At 35.6% G+C, this 23144-nt stretch overlaps 2 protein-coding genes across 9 annotated transcripts in view; one reads left to right on the plus strand and one right to left on the minus strand.

The window, feature by feature from the left end:
- Window positions 1–482: 482 nt before the first annotated feature.
- Window positions 483–3825, minus strand: LOC122117296. The gene is made up of 2 exons (XM_042691023.1): window positions 3683–3825; window positions 483–3064 (listed from the first exon to the last, which is right to left on the minus strand). Exons 1-2 carry the CDS (start codon window positions 3720–3722, stop codon window positions 2778–2780), a joined length of 327 nt encoding a protein of 108 aa, XP_042546957.1. The 5' UTR covers window positions 3723–3825; the 3' UTR covers window positions 483–2777.
- Window positions 3826–4003: 178 nt separating this feature from the next.
- Window positions 4004–23144, plus strand: part of Mef2c (myocyte enhancer factor 2C) — a 162919-nt gene continuing 143778 nt past the window's right edge. For 2 of the 8 annotated variants that reach the window (XM_042691010.1, XM_042691013.1), the window contains exon 1: window positions 4009–4265. The gene's annotated coding sequence lies outside the window, so the exon portion shown is untranslated. Of the gene's footprint in view, window positions 4266–23144 lie in introns of all 8 variants that reach the window. The other 6 variants (XM_042691014.1, XM_042691015.1, XM_042691021.1 and 3 more) reach the window with 5 other exon arrangements.

The raw sequence follows: 23144 nt of genomic DNA on the forward strand, positions 1-23144 counted from the left end.
AATAATTTTTTAAAGCTCACTTCAAGAGCTACACCCAGCGTGGGCCAGGCTTAAAAGCAGGCAGACCCAGTGCACAGGGCTTTAGTAGACTGCTGCTTTAATGTAGGGAAATAGTGAGGAGGGGGGGTGGTGTAAGATGGTAGGCAACTGATGGGAGATTGAAATATTAGCTTTCCTTACATTCAGAAATTCCAAATATCACACACTCTTTAATTTCCTTGGCATTTTAATTAAACATATTGCTAAGTATAATTCTTTGGGGGGAAAAACAATGTAAACTTGCACTGAAATAAAACACGTTAATTATTTAATGAAAGGACTATTTGGTGATTAGCCCCTATAAATACATAAAGCTGGTTTATTAAATAGTATATCGATCCCACATGTCAATATTTTGTTAAAGAAAAATCACCTTTTATTTAACAGGTTAGACCTCTATAATCTAATTGGCTTAAATGGTACAATCTTTTCTTTACTGTTTAATTTGCAAGCATAGACCTAGAAGAGTTTGGAGAATTCATCTAAACTGTAAGCTAACAAAATCCTAGAAAGTACACATCCAACAGCAAGACTTAGGATTTTTAAAGTCTTTGCAGTGTTGCTGATTGAATCTAGGCCCTTTAATACACTAGGCAATCACTCTACCACTGAGCTACAGTCCCAGCCACAAAAGTCTTGAACTCAATTGAGTTTCCTAACACACAGGACAAGCCTCTCTCTATATGAGAAAATATTGTAATCCTAGCCAAGTAATATGAGGTGACAAGGATCAAGATGGTTTTGTAAATTTAAGAAAATAAATAAATAACAAGTTGGGAGTCGTTTAAAAGAGGAACATTTAAAAAAAAAACTCTTAAGTTAACTACTTCACTACTTAGTAATGAAAATTTAAAATTTCAGGTGAGTGCATACTGTATATTTCTACATAACCTCTTCTGTTTCCCTTCAACTATTAAAGGTTTTGAGGAAGGAAACGAATGCTAATATTAACTTGGGTCACACGTAATTAAGAAGCTAAATCTGCTGAGAGGAAAAAGCTTATATTTTCAAAGACCAACTGTGATACATTCCAGATCCAAATTGTTTTCAAGTTATCCACAATGTGGGGTTGTATATACTTTTGAATGCTACCATTATCATTGATAACTATGGGTTTGTTATGTTTATCATTAAATGATTCTTTAAAATATGAAAAGGTAAAATGAAGTGGCTCAAGGAAAAATAAATCTAAAACAGAAGTGCACTATGACAAACAGACATGCCCTCTTTAATGTACCAAACACATGATTGAAATTCATGAACCAGCTTTATCTATTTGCTCATATCTATTTGCTCATAGGCCATTACAATTCATTACATTAATTTTAAACATTATAGCTATAAACTCACATGGTTCTTCAAATAGTTTGCTTTGTCAAACCATTTGTGAACCTTTAAAAAACAAAATTAATTTCCTTTATTTACTACTATAGACAAACATTAGTATTCAAAATGTCTGTGTACCTTTAAAATTCTGGATTTTTTAAGAAGTAACTTTAAATAAAAACTTGACATAGATGTTCTTTGTGATACTATTAAAATGAAGTCATGATAGTAGCGAACTACCATATGAAAAACAAACAGGCAAGCAAAATGTAGGTAATAATCTGCATACTATTTCAGATGGCTTTTTCTTGTGACAGTTTGCCCTGCTTTTCTAGAATAAAAATGACATCTTCCTTTTAGCTGTACTAATAGTCACAATGGTAATGAGCCAGAAGCGTGAAGATTGTTCAGATCTACTTGTACTTGCCTGTTAAATCAACCTTCTCCTTTCAAGTGAAGCTTGGGAGGGTAGGTTGAATGTTGAGAAGCTACTAACATCAAATAGCCCCCACAATGAAGCAAGAGGCTTAGAGAACCACCCTGCCCTCATGTATTAAAATAGTTGTCTGCAGGCATACTGAAGAAGTTAACAGGAAATGCAACTAGTCATTGGGCTAAACACATAGTGCAGAAAGGAATTTTTTTAAGTGAGGAGATTTCTTTAATTAGCTACATCATTCTGTACACTAGAACTGTCTCCTCTTGTGCACTCAGAATTTTGGCCTTTGTTCGTTTTCCTTTTCCTTCCCAATATTAAAATTTTAAAAAATGCCTGAACATTTCATGTTATCTATAGTTTGCTGGAATCTTGTCTCTTCATTTGTGTATGGACGAACACATTTTATTTTTAACTTTCTTGGGCGTAGTGTAATCAGAAAGGGCAAGGTGGTGCCCAGACCCTGCTATCTTTCTCTAAAAATTGGATGTTAACCTGTATTTTTGCTAAAGAAAAATGTTTCATATGTTTCAAGCTTAACACAAATGATCTTCTTTATCAGTCCCTATTCTGCTTCTTATGTAGCTGAAAGTCGTCGGCATAAGTGAGGTCACCAGTAACGCCTCTGGGAAGTTGGTTGGGTTTACATGTTAATGACCTGGATGAAGTTAAGTTGTGGAAGAGAGAGAAGGAGGTGGGGGGAGCGCAGGGTAGGAGAAAGGAGGGGAAAATCTCTGAGGAAGCTAGCTGCTGCCTTGGTAAATATTTCCAAACTGATGAGAAAGTTCATGGCCTTGCAAATGAAGTCCGGATTTCAAAAGCTAGTCATTCTTGTATTATTTCCTACAAACTTCCACGTTCGAGAAGCCTTCCGGCTCCCTGTCTAGCCCTGCAACCTCTCAGGGTGGGAAAGCCGCGTGTGCCGCAGGAAAAGCCCGCTGGAATCCAGGGCTGCTGACATCCTGGTCGGTGGGTTTTACGCGTGAGTAACCGAAGCGCGCACCGACCGGCGGAAGACTGGAGTAGCCAAACGCGAATCCGAAGGGGGAGGGGGCAGCCGCCGAGCCACGGTTAGGGTCGCGCTCCTATTGGTCAGAGGAAAGATCCCGACTTTTGCAGGACTTTCCTGCTGGCTGGCTCGCGGCGTCCCCGGGGAGCGAGCGCGCGCGCGCCTCGCCAGCCGGAGACCGGCTCTCCCCGAGCGTCCTCTGCGGTGGCACGGGGAGAGAAGCCGGGAGCCCACGGCTCGTCGTGTTGTCTTTCCTTTCGTGCAATAAAGAATTGTCATTAGGTTTGCGTATGGCATGTGCCATTACCCCACCGCAAAACTAAAATTAGCAAAATGTCAGGAATGGAAAGATTGATTCGCCCAAGATGCAATTATCATTTAAAAGTGCTTGATTGAGGTACTGATGTTCAGTGATTTATTCTGCATACCATATACATAATTAAAGTAGTGTAGTGGAGTAATTTATCAATCTAGTTGAGACTGGAGGGGTGAGGAGGGAAGCTGCTGTATGTTTGTTTTATTAAAAGGCTCCGGAGGTCTAGTCCCCGCCCCGCTTTTGCAAGAGTGAAACTGGTGATTTCTCCAGCTCCCGAGGAGAGACTCAACGGCTGGGGATTGTAGATGGGAGAGAGACACAGAGAGAGAGAAGCAGAGAGCTGGGCGAGAAACGGAGGGGAAAAGGCAACGTGAGGCTAAGGCAAGAACAAGATCAAATAAAGCGGGGGGGAGGGGAAAGACACTTTAGCAGACGTGCTGCTTCGAACTCCAACCCTGAGAGCTCAGTTTGCCTTGCCACCCCCGCCTCTCCACCCAGGATCCTGGCATCTCCCTCCGCCCCCCGCCCTCCCCGCCTTTTTTTTTTTTTTTTTTACGCGATGTTTCAAAGGCCGTGAGCTGCTCTCCTTTTCCCATTCGTCTTCTGTCACTTCCTTCCTGGACGCAGTTTTCTGGACGAGTCTGGTTACTTTTAATCCGACCGGCTGCAGAGCCACTTTCTCCTCCTCCTCTTCCTCCTCCTCCTCCTTCCCTTCATCCTTCTCCTCCTCTTCCTCCTCTTCCTCCTCCTCCTCTTCCGAGCGAGCTGGGTGCGCGCGCGAATGCGCGGCCCCGCGCGCGCCTCCCCCCTCCGCGCGCGCTCGCCCTGCGCGCGCGCGCGCGCGCACACAGGCATACATCGTCTCCAGCTTTCTCAGCTCGCTCTGCTTAGCAGTCTCAGACACTTGAGCACACGCGTACACCCCAGACATCTTCGGGCTGCTATTGGATTGACTTTGAAGGTTCAGTGTGGGTCGCCGTGACTGCATGTTTGAATCAGGTGGAGAAGCACTTCAAGGCTGGACAAAGTAAAGATTATTGTTTTTTGTTTTTTGTTTTTTTTTCCTTTCTCTCTCTCTCTCCCTTTCTCTTAAGAAAGGAAAATATCCCAAGGACTAATCTGGTCGGGTCTTCCTTCATGTAAGTACCTCTGACATTTCTCGGTAAAAATAGAAATAGCCTGGGTATTGTCTCTGAAAGCTGCATCAGTATATTCCATGGCATTGGGTTCATCCTGGTGCCTTTTTTTTGAAGGCTGAAGTTGAGGCACGTTGTGCATTCTTTTTCCTTAGATTCCACGATTTCCTTGTGTGTTGCTAAAAGTAACTTTTTAGGCAGTCTTCTCCGTTTGCCATCAGTTATTGAAATCACTCCTGACTGGTGCCTGTCACACAGTGTGTTTAAAGTTTCATGAAGTTTAGTTCACGTCATTAGCATGTTTGATATGGTGGAGAGTGTGGAGCCTTGGTGGATTTCAATTTTTCACAGAATGTTTTGTGACCTTGAAATAGATGTCTTAAGATTTAGCAGTTAGTTCATTGTGAAAAGATGTTCCCAGGAGTCCCCCTCACCCAAAGACTGATTTGCCCGGGGTTATGCTTCTGAGCCACTAATTCTTAATTCTTGGGATTAGTTTGAGCTGCAGCATGGCTGTCTGTCAGAGTCTTACCTTTGTGCATCTTCTTCCCTCACCAAAGTGTTGGTTTGAATGAGGGCTTCTTAATTGGTGTGGACAAAAAGTAACCCTGGGCTCGGTAGTCTATACATTTCACAATCCATGTTTGGATTTCAGCACTGGCATTGTTGTTTAGATCAAGTCAAATACAAAGCTCTTTAAAAACAAACAATGTTAAGATACTTAAATTGCCTTCTGTTTGGACTTTGGATGAAAGTTACCAAACTCAGTGATAAAGTTGGGAATGAAGGAAGTATATTCAGGCACAGCACGTTGCTTATTGTACTATTACACATTATACAAGTATTTAAATTCAGTGCTGATGTTATTACTTTCCCAGAACATGGCTATTAAGTCTTAAAACCTTATATGTCTGAGTTATTTATTTCTGACTAATCTAGGTCCAGTAGTTATCTTTCCTTAGGAAAAGCCTTTTTTTTCTTCTTCACATTTTAGGGATGGGAATCTTTTGTATAAAATACTTTCTATGTAAATGCTGACAATATAATAAGTAGAATCAGGCTCTCTGCCAGTTCTTTATACCCAGTCCTCAATGGAGAACTGCTTTGACACAAAGTGCATTTTACTATTGTTAATCTGATACTAACTCTAATAGTACCTGTCTTATGAAATGCTTAGGTGCTGCATATATTTTCTAAGTGCTAGAAAGGCAACTCCAGGCACATCTATCTACCAATCCAAAAGTGACCAGACTCTTCACTGGCACCTTGCAATAAAATTGTGATTGCAGAGGAAAGATGTTATGAGGAGTATAAAAACTTCATTCCTTAGAGGATTGGAAGTGCATGGAAATGTGACCACCTGTGAACCTTGTTTAACCTTGTATTGCATTTGGATTTCAGCTTTAAATAGACCCAGAAATCTGCCATTTGAAACAAAAGTACCTATTTTAATTTTTTAAATATTACTAGTTTTTGCTAGTCCTTAAAATGTTCAGTATGTATCAAAATTATTTTTTATATTCGTTTTAGGCAAAATGCAGTTAGTAAACTATGTTATTGTCTTCTAGTATATACATTAAATTATTTATTAAGGCAAATGAAGCAGTTCTAACACAAATGGATTCAGTATTTGAGAGATAAAATGAGATGCCCCTACTTAACACCTTATCTCAAGAGGAAAAAAAAAAACCTTTAAGTCTGTGAGAATTTTTTTCCTATTTGTAGAAAACTGTATTTAACTATATCTTAGACTACTAATTCAATTTTAATTTTTTCATGAAAACACACTTTAAGCAAAACAGTTGTTTAATATTTGGTTCTTCAGTCGAGGAGATATTAGATGGTAATTAACTTTGTTTTGCTGTAATTTTTATAAAAATCTACTAATTATTAATAAAATGCATATAGTTGTCAAATGTTTGCATATGTGTGCTGTTTACATCCTGCTTGCTATGGAATTATACAATGAAAAATAATAAATATTAAGGTGCCGATCTTATTAAATATTAATTTTATTAACATTGGCTTAAATAGCAAATAATAAGTCAATTTTTTTAATGTTCCAGAGCTAATCATAGTTGCAAAGTGTACAATCACAGGTGTTAACTTTTCTGGATAGGACCACCTTAACACTAAATAACCACATAAAATTTAAATTGAAAGGATTTGTTTCATGACTTTTTTTTCATTGTAAGCCAGCTCATTTTGAAAAATTTTGGGGAAATGATTCATTCCAATATGGAAAGAGGCTCTGTAATGATTCAAAATTAAATCCTGAAGAAGTATTATGTCCTGCATTTTTCAGCTATCTATTAATTTTTTTCTCTGGCCCTCAGTTTACTGAATCAATAAATTGCTTAAGAGTACAGCTGTATCCTCTAATAAAGGATATATTATATTCAAATTTCTTTTATAATGAACTGCACCAAATAACTCCTTAGCATAGGTTAACATCATCTTTAAAACTTTCGTCTGTTTGTTGTCGTATATTTTGTGCTTTTATTTCCCAACTCTACATGTAGTATATTTTGAGTCCCTGAAATCTCAGAAAGTGACAAAGTTGGGGTAAATATATGGGCAGTAGTACTTGTACTATAAAACTACAAAGAAATAGTTATTAAACAGAGAGCCATGGTTCCCAGGGCATGAGTGAAGAATTATGCAAGAATTCAATCTGAAATTAAGGGTCACGGAATGTACTTAAAGAGTGTATTAATAATGTGCTCTATATTTATAAAAGCTCATTTTCCAAGAAAATGCCTCCCCAGTTAATATCTGAAGATGTGCACATTCTTTTTACACATATGGTGAAGACAGTGAAAGGCTTTAGAGGCCGATGCTCAGTGAGTGTGCTACATGTGCAAAGAGGGGTGATTTTATGATCCCATCCTCAACACTGCACCTTAATCTCCTGGACACATGGACTATCTTGCAGTCGGTTAAGCTTGACTGTTCATTGAGATCTGTCACCTTTAGGAAATCAAACCAGATTACAGGGGCGATTCACAAAACCAGGAGCAACAACGGAGTCTGTGCACTTTACAAAAGGCAGATTACACAGTTCACGTGTCATTCTGATAGGTCAAAGATAAAAGCTGAGTGCTGAGGACTGGCAAGGCACTCGGATTTCAAATGATTGCTAGATAAGTATATGACAGCCCTGTTGCTTCATCATTATGAAGAGCCATTCAAACAGTAGAAAACTCAGTTTTCAAAAAATAGACTTTCAATAGCGCAGCGAGAGAAAGCATGCTCTTTATACGTTTCTTCATCTCTTAAATTTTAAGTTCCATCACTTCTTTTTGAACAGACTTCAAGCTGTCTGCTTATGTGCAGTAGTTATCATAAGGCTTAAACTCATTGGACATTTTCAGTAGTATGGTAAAGTATACAAAGCAGAATTTGCCAGAAATAAAGCATCCTTGTAGTTTTGAGTAATTGAGCAGAAAATGCATAATAGTAATGCCCAACTATTACCAACTGTAGTCTTTGTGAAAATATTTAATTATGATATCATATATATCTGAAATATAGCTTAATAGGTGTTCATTGGTCAAATTATGTGTATATATTTGTATATTTCATGAACTTTACATTAAAAATCCTTCTTTACAACAAAATATGATGTGCATTTCAGAGAATAAACTTTTGTTTCACAAAATGACATTTTGGAAACTCCAACTTTCTTACACATCCAATTCTTCAGTAATCTCTTGCTTTCTCTAAAATTGAAGTCTTTTTTTACCCAACTGATGCCTCCTAGTGTTTCACACAATAAAACACTAATGAGGAGTCACCCATAAATGTAAACATTGCATTTTCATTGCCTACGTACTCTGTGATACATAAAATTAATATTTATGTGTTTAATTTTCTGTGTATTATTATACTAAGGAGGTTTTAGTGAATGAGATGTTTCATCGATGTGAATTTGTGACACATGCAGGTTTTCTTTGACCATAACAATATCTTACTAAGTTTTAATAAGTTTACTACCTTCAATTCCAATTTATACATTCTCTGTATATCTTCACTTTTCCTCCAAGGGAAAAACATAGACAAAATAGCAGAGCTTCCATTTTGTAGGCCTGGAAATTACTGAGCTAAAATGCCTAATAAACAAGTGGCAAAGGGAATTACCACCTCAAATCCTAAAAAGTAGGTTAAGAGATGTCAGCTATTGCCTACTCTGTTTACATTTACAAGTACAACAAAAGAGAATTTCAAAACTAAAAGGAAAGATAAGCATCCAAACTGCCACAAATATGGAGTAAGTACATTATTTTCTTTGAAAAATAACCACAAAAGAAAAAATTGGTTAGGGCATGTACAATTCTACAAAAGGAAAGGAAGCCTTATTGGAATGTAATTTCTTATGCCTAGCAGAATGCTTTGATGAGGTAGAAATTAGTAGACACTAACTTCAGTGTAAGTTTTCTGACATTAGAATACCAAGGAGAGACCTGTGATGTTCTTGCAGGTCTGGGATTTTGAATAGTCCTCTGATTTTACTTAGGAATTTGGATACTTTAATTTACAAATATTTTTTCTCTTTTATATTCATGTAAAAGGGGGGAACATTCTCCTAATAGGTCTAAATTTAAAAGATGTAGTCAAAAATCTTTAACATTTATTGATCTTTTCCTGAGATGTCATACAACACACACATGCCACAAACATTCATGACTTTCTTCCATTAACACAAATATTCTAAGCATCCAAATATAGAGGCTAGACAGAATGTAGTTCACTGCTGTTATGTACAGGTGTCTTTTAGTTCTCTTAGTTAAAATACTCGGCATATTAACATTTGACTATCACTTAATTTTTCTAATTTAATCAATGATACAGTGTTATTATGGTTCTGTACTTTTTGGATACATTTCAAAGAATGTCAGGGGGTGTGTTCCTTTCTCGTTCAAGGAAGCAAACATGTAGAAAGGGGTGGGTCTTTCCCACAAGAGCCACATTTCTTCCTTTGGAGAGTTGAAGCAAATATGCAGTATGTAAGAGAATATCAGCATGAGAAAGGAAATAACTTGTAAGAATCTACTGTACTTTGTGAGCACAAAAACTATCAGAGTTGTTTTCCAGAAAGTAGCTCTTATTGATAGTCTGTCTCATACTGAACGCTGAGAAAGATCTGCAAAATTCTGTAATTGTAATACATATTTTAATGTTCATGAATGCAATCACTGTAAAGTACACTCAAATAATATGCATCTAGCTCAATGCCACAATTTAATAGTTACTACTATTTACATCTAACACTAAGGCATAAAGAAATAAAATCTAGGAGGTATCATTTCCTACCTTTCCTTCTGAGAATATGAAAATAGCACTAATGATTTTATGTTAATTGTTTTCATCTGTACAAGAAAAAACGTTTTTATGATGAATGCTATTGTGAAATATATTATAGGAAAGATTATCCATTACAGTCTTGCCTCACATTCTCTGATATTACTTTTACTGCAAAAGGGGAAAGCATATTCCTATTAAGGATAAAAGCTGTGATAGTTATGTAAATCCATGGTTTAGTATCATTCCATAATATGAAGAACTTTTATTTGACATCCCTGTAATGTATTTGCTCTACATTGTCATTCTGTTACCAAAGTTAAATTTCTGTGCTTTTTTTTAAGTATAATCAGTGTAAACAAAGTTCAGAGTACACCTGAAGAGAATCATTTGAGAACGTTGTAAAATAAATGGGTGACATTATGAGCGGTATAGACACTGTATTTCCTAAAGGCAAATTCTGTAAGAATCATTACTCTTTGGTAATGTAGACATTATAGAGACTTTATTAATTCGTAATGTTGCAAATTTTAAATATATGGAGCAATGTTGTCCATCCTGCAAGTATTCTGATTCATGTAGAATGACAGTGCAACTCTTCAAGGGATGATTTAAATAAGGCATGTTAAGCTTGAGACCTGCTTTTTCCAAATAGCATCCTGAGCATGGTCTGGTTTAACCCCTATGTCTTGTTGTCATAGATAAGATGTGCATGAAGAGCTAACTTGTATCAATAGCTCTCAGATGATCCCTAGCATAATGTATTTTTAAAGTAGCAATTATATGGTTATTTGACAGAATGTGAAGTATCTTTAAAAATAGCCATAAATACCCGTATCTTTGCTTTTTCCACACATCTGTGTTTTTCAACAAGGTAATATAAGAACAAGAGATTGGATTCCTTTCCCAAATCCTAAGGATGGGTAGCCTTGGCTAAGATTTGCTTATTCATTTACAAAATTAGAAAATAGATTCACTAATACGAATAAGTCAGAATAGTTAAGGAAACAGACTTACTACTTGACAGAAAAAAAAACTTGACTTTTATTTTTTTAATCTACTAATTAATTCTAGACCTTTTATAATAAGGAGTATAGTCAGGTCTTATTAGGGAGGGGTGGTGTTACTGCTTAATGCAACGTGAGGGATTGATATTTCTTTAAAGTAATTTTGAAGATGTGATTATTTAGCAGAAATCTTCACAGGGGCATTTATTTTTAGAAATCACGATCACACAAGGAACCTTTATAGGACCTACTACTTAATTGCGGTCCAAGTTCTCTTTAATGAATGAACACACACACTGAAGAACACATATTTTAAGAATATAATGGCCCTATATTTTAAACAATTTTGCCACACTTTTTATATCAGAAGAGAACTATGTGTCTAAGCAGATGTTTTAAGTTATATCCTTCATGTAGGTGAGTCTGTAAATGTACCATTTAACTTAAATGGCTTTGTGGGAAGGTAGTGTGAGGAGTTTAAAAAGGGGGAAAAAACTCCAGTTACTATAGTTTCAGCTCTTTCTTTTCTAAAAACAGTAATTACACTCAGGATAAAGAAAGAAAAATAAACTCTTTTAATTCCTTGTAACATCGACAGTTTCTGAGGTAGAACGCTGGTGTATTTTTATTCTTGACTATGCAGGGCAGGTACTGGCAGCAGGACTACAAAGTGAAAACTTTCTGGCTGCAGCCCAGAACCAGTGCACAGCGCCACATCATAAACTTCCCCTCCTCTGTCTGAGAGTGATTTCAACCCTAAGCAATGTCCCTTTTTTCCCCCTACGTAGGCTATGGAGCTATGAGAGCCTTCTTCCTGAGAAGTAGCTTTGGGAAAGGAAAAGCATAATGTTTCCCTTCTTTAACTAGAAAACTCTGCCTCTTAAATCACTAAGACATTTAACTGCAAAGTGGATTCAGTATGCTTCCCCCACCTCCTTTTTTTTTTTTTCTATTCCCACCTAACAGTTTAGAATGCAGGGAACAATTGGTATGAGAGGGAATATGAGACCTCTCCTTCACCTCCTACCTCCAGTACGGGAAGTCCAATCAGACATCCTCCTTTTTTAAAAATTGTGTTTGTTCGACAAAAAAACCCCAAAAAATAAATACATAATGATTTCTTTTCAATGGAGTCTGTGCATTCCGTTCCAAATAGTTTAGATCATTTTATGATGCAAATTAAAAGTTGAGGAGAAGCAACACTATTCCCATATAATATGTGGTGCTGCAGTAATGTTTGTTGATAAACATTCACACTTTTAATAATGATTAGGTCAAAATGCAGAAGGGAAAGAAGAAAGAATGTGGGCATTGTCTTTCAGATTTGGTTTAGGTTCTTCATTTGAAAGATGCCATGTAAAGCAATGTGTTTAATACCATGCAAGATAAATTAATTTCCAAAATAATCTGGATTCACATTCTTTGTGTTTGAAACTGCGGCCTGGAAATTTACACTTCTCTTTTAAATATGAAGAGGGAAATTGTTTAAAAGTAGCTTTTAATTATCAAGTTACATTTTCAAATGTTAACAATGTAATTTTCTTTTAAATTCTATGAAAAATAATTCCTAGCTGCCATGGTTTCCCTCAGTCAGGAGCCGTATTCTCATTTGAGAGAGATGCAATCAGATTTTTGCCAGCACACCTTTCTAAAACTAGCCTTCTCCTTTAGAAATGTATTAAATGGGACCCTTCAGGAGAGCTACATAATAAATATTTGTTCCAATTTTATTTTTGAACTAAATTATTGATTTAACAGTGAATGAACGAAGTATAAATGTTAGTTTAGCCAGTAACCTATTAAACCAATTATTAGCTGCCTATTTAAAATTTACCAGATCAGGCCAACAGTGAAATACAATTTAATTTTTCTTGAAAATAGATAATTTTAATTTTGCTTAAATGTTAGGCAACTACTTTTCTGTGTATGTATATGTTTCTCGGCAGAGTGTTAATAAGTGAACATAACATAAACCTTAAAAAATGTAAAAGGCCTCTAGGGTTAAGAATGTGATCACAGTGTGATATTCTTGCTCTAGGTGTTTTGGCAAGTTCCTTGCACCTGGCACCCTTGAAGGACCATTAGCAAGGGAGAAAAAAAATACTGAATTTTTTGCATATATTAATACAGATGGGAGCCAATAACATTTCCAATTTTTAAAAATTACACATTCTATTCAAAAATTCTGTTTAAAACTATCCTTCAATTTAAGATTTTACTTTAATTCACAATGTAGCATGACATTTATTATTTTCTTGGAATTTTCTTACAAGAGTAGGATTATTTACATCACCACTCCTTGATAAACATTCTTAGGCCCATTGTCAAGTTTCAGCTGTTGACTATATGTATATGTACTAGATAAAAACTTTAAATAGAAAGTAAACTCTCTGGATATTTAAGTATTACAGTAGTTGCATGAGTAAAACATGAGTCTCCTGAAGGTTCAACTAATAAGTAACTCTCTGGACAAGAATTTCAGAAATTGTAAATGGTGATAGCCAATATATTACAATGACTTCTTTATGAAGACCTGATCTTCCTCTATGTTGGAGGAGACGTAGAAAATGGTTGGGTGGTCTTGTAGTAAAGGTTTTTATATCGTCTAGAAAGTAGGTATTTTTACCATAATTTTGTTGCCATTAACATTAATATGTTTAAAAGGTATAAATCAAGACCTAATTCCGTCTGGATTATCTGTCCTAATTAAATTAAGGCTAACACTTGGTTACTAGGAAAATGTGTCTGTGTGTTCATTTGTTGGATTTATTGGAATCCCACTTAGAGTATATAATATGCTAGAAGTTAAGAAAATAATTTTGGCTATCTCTTTCCTTTCTTTTATGTTTGAAATTTTCTCCTCTCCCATAAATCCAAGAGAAAAAAACCTGAATAGATTTCCAAAAGGTAGCATCAGGTACTCAGACCCATAGTTTATTCCTTATAGTCATGTGGTTAAAATAATTCCACAATGTCCCTTCTAGGACTATTTGCTCTTGCTTGAGTGGGAGTGAGCATTAGTGGTCTTTCCCACTCTTGTCTCATTTTATAGCTCAAAAAAAATCAAATAATTCTGGACTTCACCCTTTTTTCTTCTGTTTTTATTGTTTTTGGATTCTCTGCTGTCTGCGCTCCCTTCTTGCTTCAAAGTACATGTATTTAGTATTGTAAAAGCAAGGACACTTTTAACTTGCTTTGACTATGTATGTGAGATCATAGAACAGTTTAAGGTGTTAATTTAGCTCCTTAGGCTTGATAGACATGTGTGTCAACTCAAACTGATACCACGTCATGAAAAAATCTCCGGAGTGATCTTGAAAGAGCAAGGTTTACAGGATAGTGTCTGTCAGTAACTAACAATATCTTTAGAATCAGTGGACCATATATCATGACAAAATGCACAACATCATGAACTCCCAGAAGGTGACATGGTTGTGGGACAAGATGAACCAATGTAGGGTTTTCATAGTGTTCTGTGTGTGTGTGTGTGTGTGTGTGTGTGTGTGTGTGTGTGTGTAATGGGGAATGTAAGTGGGAGCAGACAGAGGACAAGAGAAACAGAAATGACGAGAGAATGAGGATGGACACGAGAAAAAAAGAGTTGAACACTCGATTGCCATCTTAATTGCACTCTTTGAATATACACGTGTGCTATTAGTAAACATACTCATAAACGGTAGTGAGTAATGACTGTGAACAACAGCCAAAACTAGGTTCAAAGACCTTCTTCCCCATTTCCATTTTCCTGGAAGGTTAAAGGCTTTAAGCAGGTTTACATAATCATCAGGAAACCTCAGTTCCAGCATCTGTAAAATGGGGGAAATGACAGCATCCACCTCTTTGAGTTTTTATAAGGATTAAATATATATAAAAGCATAATGCAGACACTTAGTAAGTGTTCAACAATTATTGTTATCATAACAGCACATTACATTTTAATCCTATGATCAAATAATCACTTAGAAATCTTGGTGGGGTAATTGAAAATTTTTTAAAAGAGTATTACTATTGGTTTACTTTCAGGATAAGTTTCTAGTTCTGATGTTAGGTCAATTCTAATGATTGCTAAGTGCAATATACCTTTTTCCAAGAAAATCAAAACCTTTCACAGATTAGATGGTATTAAATGCTGGCTTTAGAACTAGAAATGGATCCAAAAAGACAAAATAATTTCAAGAGTTTCAGAATTTATTTCTTAAAAGTTCTCAATTCCAGAAAATATTGCCTAATAATAATAATTTTAATCAGTTAGTTTGGAGGAACTGCTTCGATACACATAGAGCACCAAAAATTCTAAAGCCTTTTTAAAACAATAAGTAGTCTCTACTTTTGAAAGTCACATTACTATTCCTTGTTTATTTCTTACTGCACTATTTTGGTTGTAGGTATAGACCAGATTTGTTCCTGAGGAATGAGTGTTATTTACTTATCTTATACTCCTTCACAAGTGTTTTTACATATAAGAGTTAACTTATACAATCTGCTGAATACATTAAAAATTATATTTACTTTTACATATAAAGTGCTTTTTAAATTAGTATAGTTAAAAATTAAATAAAGAGCATTCTTACTTTTATTTTCCCAGACTTGGGAAATTTATCTACTCTGAGATGACAAATAAATGAACGCAATTTGAGTATTTTCATTCAGGTAAGAAAAAACATAGCAGATAATGTAGAATATATCCCCAAAGTGACATTTTATATCCCTAATAAACACACTTAAATAAAATGTGAATAGAAATGGGAATCTTTCTTGGGGTCAGAAACTGTTTATCACTTTTTGTTCAGCTTTGTATTTAATTTCTCCAAAAAAAAGATCATATTTTGGATGACAGATAATGTGGACTAGGCCTGCCCACTTTATACAACCTGGGGAGTTGTGACTGCTTGAAATTGTTCTCATGCATTTGAATAATGACCCTCTGGTGTGCACCTTGCATTTCAGCTTTCTTTTCTTAACCTGTTTTAATGCCTGGATAGAGAGTGTTCAGCACGAGGAATACTTGCAGAGTGGACTTCCCTGTGGTAAAACAGCATGGACAGTTCCCAACACTGCAATCAAGGATGCCTCTAAAAGCTTTAATTTAAAAATAATAATAATAATAATAAGTCTGCATGAAGATGATGGAGCCCTCAAAGGCACATGGGCTGAGAGAATTATTACCATCTGCAACCCCCTCCCCCTACTTAGTAGCCTTTCCAGGGTTATGATTACTGGAAAATGGCTGTTAATCACCAGAATTTTTTTTTGACTGCAGCTGCTTCAGTCACACTACTAATCTATTAAACAACTTTGTCTCCAGTTTAAAATTTGCATTGTATACTGTATAGAATACATTTTCATTGTAATCAGTGCATCCAAGAGAACTTCCTGATATGATTTATAGAAACACATTTGGTTTTTATGTAGGAGCTCTCTTCTGCTAGTGAGCCAACTGTTTAAACAATAGTGCGGTTGATCAGCAGAAAATGAAATATCGTAGCACTATTGAGTGCAAGCACCACTTACAATAGTCACATTTGCGGGATATTTGAATTGTGGCATCCTTGGCTCTTGGCCATAAAATATCCACATAATTCAAAACCTTAAGCCAGAAACTTGAAATATGACTTGAACCCTGAAAGGGTTTTTATAAGTTAGTGTTCATGTACCACACTGTGGTAGAATGGCATCTTTTTATACCCTTATACTTATTACATTTGCTATAATTTGAAGAAATAATCCCAAACCGGAGTCAACATTTAGTGCTGAGAGGACAAAACAGCCCCCTAATTTGCAAAGGGCTCTTTTAGAATGCATTCTTATATGCAAAATCGACAGGCTACAAGAGGTGGTTGGCTGATATTCATCATGTTGGAAAGAATGTTTCAATTAAAGTTGAGCACTTTCTCTTCCAGGTCTTTTTTTCCTCCATTTTTTATTTGCTGTGCCAAGGTACCCATGTGTGTTTTTCCACTGTCATCTGGCTCTTTCCCAGCAGATGCACACAATCTGTTCTGCTGTCACTAACAGGGTTCGGTTTCTGAAAAGAACGTGTCAGAACATGCCACTATAGTCACTTTTACAGGTTTTTTTAAAGAGTAACTGAGAATATATGCATTGCCCTAGTTTTATGGTACTCAGCCTTTAAGAGATTTCTAAGAAACTTTTATAACATGCCACAAGATTTCTTCTAAACATTGACCAGTTATTTACTTCCATTAAAAACTAAAATCTTAAAAGTACAAACATGTCTTTAATGCTGAAATATACTATGGCTAAAATTAAGACTAGATTTTGATAGAACTGCTTAAAATAAAGATTTCTTTATAAATTTTCCAATTTCCAATTATGAAATGTCCTGCAAAATTAGATATTTAACCTACTTTGCCACCCAAGGTTTTGCCACTTAATGCTGTTTTTATTTTTTCCTGATAGATTGCTTAGGGTGTGGTCACAAATACAATTCTTTGACCCGATAATGCTATGTTATTATCCTTAAGTCAACTATCTTTATTAAGTTGAGCCAAAAGAAATTATGCTATCAAATGCATTCCTGTTCTGCAGAGAGACACTTGATAAAAAAGTATATGTACCAAATATTATGACATTGTCTTTTTATTTTTCACATTTTTTAAATATCCTAGGTAACTATTTCTAAACTCAAATTTTATTATTCATTAGAGTTTCTCTATTGCCACAAACTATTCTTAGTAGTAAAAACATCATGTTTATGTTGTCTTTTTCATTGAAGGTAATTTCTCCAATACTTGAGTAATGAAAGTTGCATACATACGTAAATTTGAGTTCAGTTATTTACCAAAGATTTTAATTCTTTTGAATGATTAATAGTTTAACAAACAGTGGTAGGAAGGGTCTTATCTATGAAGAGTAGAACCTGAGCAAAGGGGTCAACAAATGGAGACAGAAATGGTGGGCAAATATTTAGTCATATCCCTCAATGTACATATATGACAATAAAGCTAGAAAACTTGAGACCGACAGGGATGAAATAGATGGGAAAAGAGAAAATGATGGAAGGAGGCACTGATCAAGATGTGTTTTACACATAAACACACGTGCTAATTTGAAACCCCTTTAAACAATTATTCCAAGATAATAAAAATCAATCATTTTAAACACATGTACATATACATATGTAATCACAGATATGAACATGCTAGCACTTACTGGACATATTTACATTTTGTGTACAATTCAGGATGTTTCCATCTCCCAAAACTGAAGGCTATAAAAGTTCTTAAATCCTAATTCTATGTTTTTTAAAAAAAAATGCTTTTGACCTGGATAATGAGTCACAATCCAGGAACATCAAATTTTTCTTACACAAGCTTAAATTTCATAGGAACCAAAATTGCAAATTAGGAAGTGGAGGTGTGGCTTAAGTGGTAGAGCGGGAACCATGAGTGTAAAAGTTAAGCAAGTGCACATGTCCCTGAGTTTAAACCCCTGTATCTGCACCAAAAAATAAAACTTTAAAAAATTAAAATGCAGTTCGCAAAATATATTCAGGAATTAAATAAGCACTAATTATATATATGAAAAATAGTTTTAGATTTCTACACATAATTTTTGATATACACTTCAGGTATCATGTATCAGACCATTGTTATGTCACATAGACAACTCAAGCAACAGAAATTAAGATTATTTTTAAGCGAGGTGCCGGTGGTTCATGCCGGTAAATCTTAGCTGCTCAGGAGGCTGAAATCTAAGGATCATGGTTTGAAGCCAGCCTGAGGAGTTAATTACACAATAAAAGCTGGGGCTCAAGTGGTAGAATGTTAACCTTGAGCAAAAAAGGTACAGCACCTAGACCCTGAGTTCAAGCTAGCCCAAGACCAGCACACACACAAAAAAATGTTTGATAATTGTGCCCATTTGAGCAAGAAATACTTTGCAATTGAAACTCATTGGCATTGTTGTCACAGCCTACAATTTAACTGCTGAATTATATGACCATTAAAAGTTCTCTTAGTTCTTATAAAGTGCAGAATCCCCAGTGATTACGTTTTTAAATGCTATAGTGCATATATTAAAGTTTACAACTTTTTAAATGATAGTAATGTTGCACATAAATTAATCATAAAGGACAATTCACAGTTCTGGGGTCCATTTTTCCTTACCAGTGTGTGCATACTCTTCCCCCTCCACACACACACATCTGGCAATACTAGGGTGTGAACTTAGGGCCTCGGGCTTGGTGGGCAAATGCCCTTTCACTTGAGCCTCTCTCCCAGCCCCTTTTGTATAGATTATTTTTCTGAGAGGATCTTGTGCGTTTTGACTAAAGCTGGAATTAGAACATGATCCTCCTATACCTTTCACACAACTGCAATGATGGACTTGTACCTGCACACCTTGCTTGTTTGTTGAGATATAATCTTGCTGCCTGACCTTGAAGTGATCTTCCCATATTTACTTTCCAAGAACTGAAATTGCAAGTATGAGCCATTGTGGCCCGCCTAACATTTAAATTTATCCATAATTTTTCATGTTACGTAACTTTCTAATTAAACCATGGATTCTTGAATTGCTTAGTTTTTGATGTTTCCAAATCATTGTTCTTGGCATAAAGGTCCTTGAATCACAGTTGAACAAATAAGACTATGTAGGCTGGGCTGGGCACTGGTGGCTCATGCCTTTGGTTCAAAGCCAGTCTAGGCCAGGAAAGTCCATGAGACTATCTCCAATTAACAACCAGAAAATTGGAAGTAGAGCTGTGGCTCAAAGTGGTAGAGCACTAGCCTTGCGTACTAAGAGCTCAAAGACAGTGCCCAGGCCCTGAGTCCAAGCCCCATGACCAACAATAACAACAACAACAAAGACTTCTTGGGCTAAATCCTATTAATGCCACAGCCTACCAGCAGTAGTTCTAGAGGAGAATTGTAGAATGTTAAAAGAGGGTATTCTTACATATGTTCATTATTGCCTTTATTGAGGAAGAAATTACATGGATGTGGAGAACAGTAAGAATCATATTTTCTTAATACTAAATTTGAACACAATGCCTCTCACTTGTGAAGCAGGTACTCTACCACTGAGTCACAGTTCCAGCATAAGAATAATTGATTTTTGTTACAATGTGAATACTCGTAAGCAAGACATAACTTCATACGCAACCTTAGTTACAACTGTTCTGCATCACTAATCTTTAACTTTTATTTATCACTTGCGGTATGAAAAGAATTCTAAATTTCACTGAAAAAAAAACAACAAAACTTTACCCATTTCATTCCCTCTACCCAGGAGACCTAAATCTGAGGATTGAAGTCCAAAGCTAGCCTAGGCAGAAAAATCTCTGAGACTTTTTTTTTTTTTTGTGAACATACTGTACAGAGGGGTTACAATTATAGAGACTTTATCTCTAATTAACTAGGAAAAAAATCCACTAGTGAAGCTCCGGTTCAAATGGTAGAGCACCAGCCTGACACTTGAGCCACATCTGAGTGAAAAAGTTGAGCAAGAGTGCAAGGTCCTGAGCATAAGCCCTAATACCAGTACAACTTTACTACTATAGGAATTCACAGAACTTGAATATTTGCAAATATGTTTTGCCTTTTGAAATACTTGTGAATGTCAGGTCTTTAAAGAAAGATGGGCTCTTTTATTTAATAATGTCTTCTAATAACTACTCCTTTTTTTTTTTTTTTTGGTCAGTCATGGGCCTGAACTCTGGACCTGGGCACTGTCCTTCAGGTCTTCAGCTCAAGGCTAGTGCTCTACCACTTGAGCCACAGCGCCAGTTCCAGCTTTTTTGGCTTATGTGGTGCTGAGGAATCAAACCCAGGGCCTCATGATGCAAGGCAAGCACTCTACCACTGAGCCACCTTCCCAACCCTACTCCTTTCTTTTTTAAAGATGAAAAAAGAATAGTTGTAAAATGTAATCTTTTCTGGTTCTACTGGAGATGAACTTTGGAATCATTTTATCTCAAAAAATATACTCTTTGGAATTTTGCCATTTTCAACACAGGGCCACCACCCCTCAGTGTGATTTGGAGGTGATTCTTTGCATTGCTTAGTCATGAGTTTCTGTAGCAAAGATAGATCATTTTTGTGAAGTTGTCCTCAAAACATGTATTATTCATCGAATCAGATACCCATCAAAATCTCTCACCGCACACATATTGAAAGGCTGGACTGTGGTGACCAGAAGGCTCTCCATTCAGTTTTCTTTAGAGAATTTAAAGACAGTTGTATTCATTTTCCATCTGCACAGACATATGTTGACCAGTTGGTTTTCAATTCTTGCTGGCTTCATCTTTGGAAGTAGGACTGATCTTATACAAATATAATTGATATTTTCAACCCTGACTTAGTGAATTAAACTTTTACTTTTTCTCTGTCATTGCTGAAAATATGTAATAACTATGGTAACTTTTATACAAAGTTTAATATATGGCAATGATTTGGGTAATGAAAATCATAGCTATCATTTTTTGAGCATTTACTTTATACTTGGGTATGGGTCTGAGGTTGGAGGCTTTATATACATTAACTTATTTATTCCTCAAAAACCTAATGAAATGGATGGCTTGGATTTACCCCTTTTTCAGATGAAGAAATTGAAGGAAACATTTAAAAGTAACTTCTTAAAGTTACACATTAATGGCAGTACTGAAATCTTGGCCAAATTAGTCTTTAGAATCTACTCCCAAGTACACTAAATCAAAATCAAATACATGTTAATCATATTGTGAGAAAAGAAAAATCCAAAGAGAGACTCAACCATTGAATTTAAATTTTGCATAGCATGTTGAAGAAAGTATCCAGTGATCCCAGAATGGCATTATGACTGTACTTGTGTACATAGGTTTGTATAGTTCTAAAGATATTGTCATGAACTGTCTGTTTATAATATGGTTTCCTTTTTAATTTTTATCCTGGAAGCATAATATATTTTATCAAGTATTTCAAGGATCTTCTTTTTGAAAGCAATGCCTTACTTCTATTGTGAAAATTTTATTTTTTTTCACTTACCATATTATAGTCTTCATTGAAACTGGAACATCTAGTTTTGTGCCATCTTTGTCCATTAACTTACATTCACTTCTCCTCTCAATTTATTTTCATTTTTAACCTTTACTTTCTTTAAAGTACAAAGTCATAGTAACTTATATAGTTTAAATTTAAGAATGTGAGCTGTTTGACAGAGCCTGTAAATGGATATTACATGGATTTCAGGAATTTGTCCATTAATTTAATTAGTGCAAATGGCTATTCTGGAAAATTTTAATTCCAGCATACTTTCAGTAGTTTACAAAGAAAACAAAATCTTAAAACCACAAGTAGATGTGAAATAAATACTGACAAGTTAGAACAGGTCATATTATATTTGAAAACTAGGAAAGATTATGTCAAGCTTATTCATCAAATATATGGCTTTTAAATTTCTTAACTGAATAGTTCTCAGTTCAGTAAAAGACCTTTGAAAAGTGAAAAAGAAAAGCTTTTGAATTTTTACCAGTATGAACTTTCCTTTCTTTAATAAGCAGTTTCCTTGTTTTTTTTTTTCATAAAAGTATCGCCCTGCTCTTGACAAGAAGTAAGGACACAGAGCGGCTGTCAGAAGTCAAAGGGAACTCAGATGTTTCTGAATTACCAAATGTCTAAGCTTAGGACTTCAGCATTAATAACTACCATATTTTTAATGTCATGGATTCCTTGCCAAATTTCCACAGTTCTTATTAGTAACTGCATTTGGTTCCGCTTTGTTTCACTATTGAAGAGAATGAACTGCTTGTTTAGATTACCGAGTAAACATCAAAATAATCTATGTTCTCTCTATTTAAAAATGCTTTTGTAGAAAAGTGACTTGAATATTTGGGTAGTCCATGTGTGATTTGGAATGAACTGGCTACAGTGATGAACGGCCTCCATGTTGCTATGTGCGCCTTTACGCATGGGACTCGTGCGATCCCCCAGTGTCTCTACGATGCTCAGCTCTTGCTCTTCCTACTGAAACCACTGAGGCCACTTATGCCTACTTTCTGACGTGTTTGTGACTAGAGTTATTTGACTTCCCTCTCTTTGGAACCATCCAGCTGTAAAGCATACTCTTAAGAATCCATAAAACATCAAATTTATATTTAGTATCCATTTGTGTTCTAAATATACAGGAAATAAATATTCATTATGAAGGCCTAGATTTCCCAAAGCCTGGGGAGGAAGTCATAGCTGTTGGTTAATTCTAAACAGATAATTATATAAAGTTATTACTAATATTTCCAGACGAGGATTGTGATGTGGCTAATACTTCATTTCAAGAGCCTTTTAGAAAAATTTAATCATTCAAGGACTAAAGTTCATAATTCTCACAAAGAGGATCTATTTAAAAGCTGTGTACTGTATTTGTTAAGGCCATGGGTAAAACCCATTGAGGTTTTTTTTTTTTCTTGTTTTGTGTTTAGATCCTAGATTCACAATCCTGATTATGTAAGTATCTCTTTATAAAATACTGATACCCGGTTCTGACCTGTAGATTTGGATTAAGTTGGTCTTCCATCTGGGTATTGCAGTTCTCAAAACTGTTTGAGTGCAGCCTAAGTAGAGAACGACTAGTGTAAGAT

Source organism: Dipodomys spectabilis, unplaced genomic scaffold, assembly GCF_019054845.1.
Source record: "Dipodomys spectabilis isolate Male_0828 unplaced genomic scaffold, ASM1905484v1 ptg000140l, whole genome shotgun sequence".
In the NCBI taxonomy this organism is placed as follows: Eukaryota; Metazoa; Chordata; class Mammalia; order Rodentia; family Heteromyidae; genus Dipodomys; species Dipodomys spectabilis.

Coding starts and splice junctions, on each gene's coding strand:
- LOC122117296 (XM_042691023.1), bottom strand. CDS start 3,722: ATGGGAAAAGGAGAGCAGCTCACGGCCTTTGAAACATCGC. Junction 3,065..3,682: donor CACGGCCTTTGAAACATCGC/GTAAAAAAAAAA, acceptor ATTGCACGAAAG/GAAAGACAACACGACGAGCC.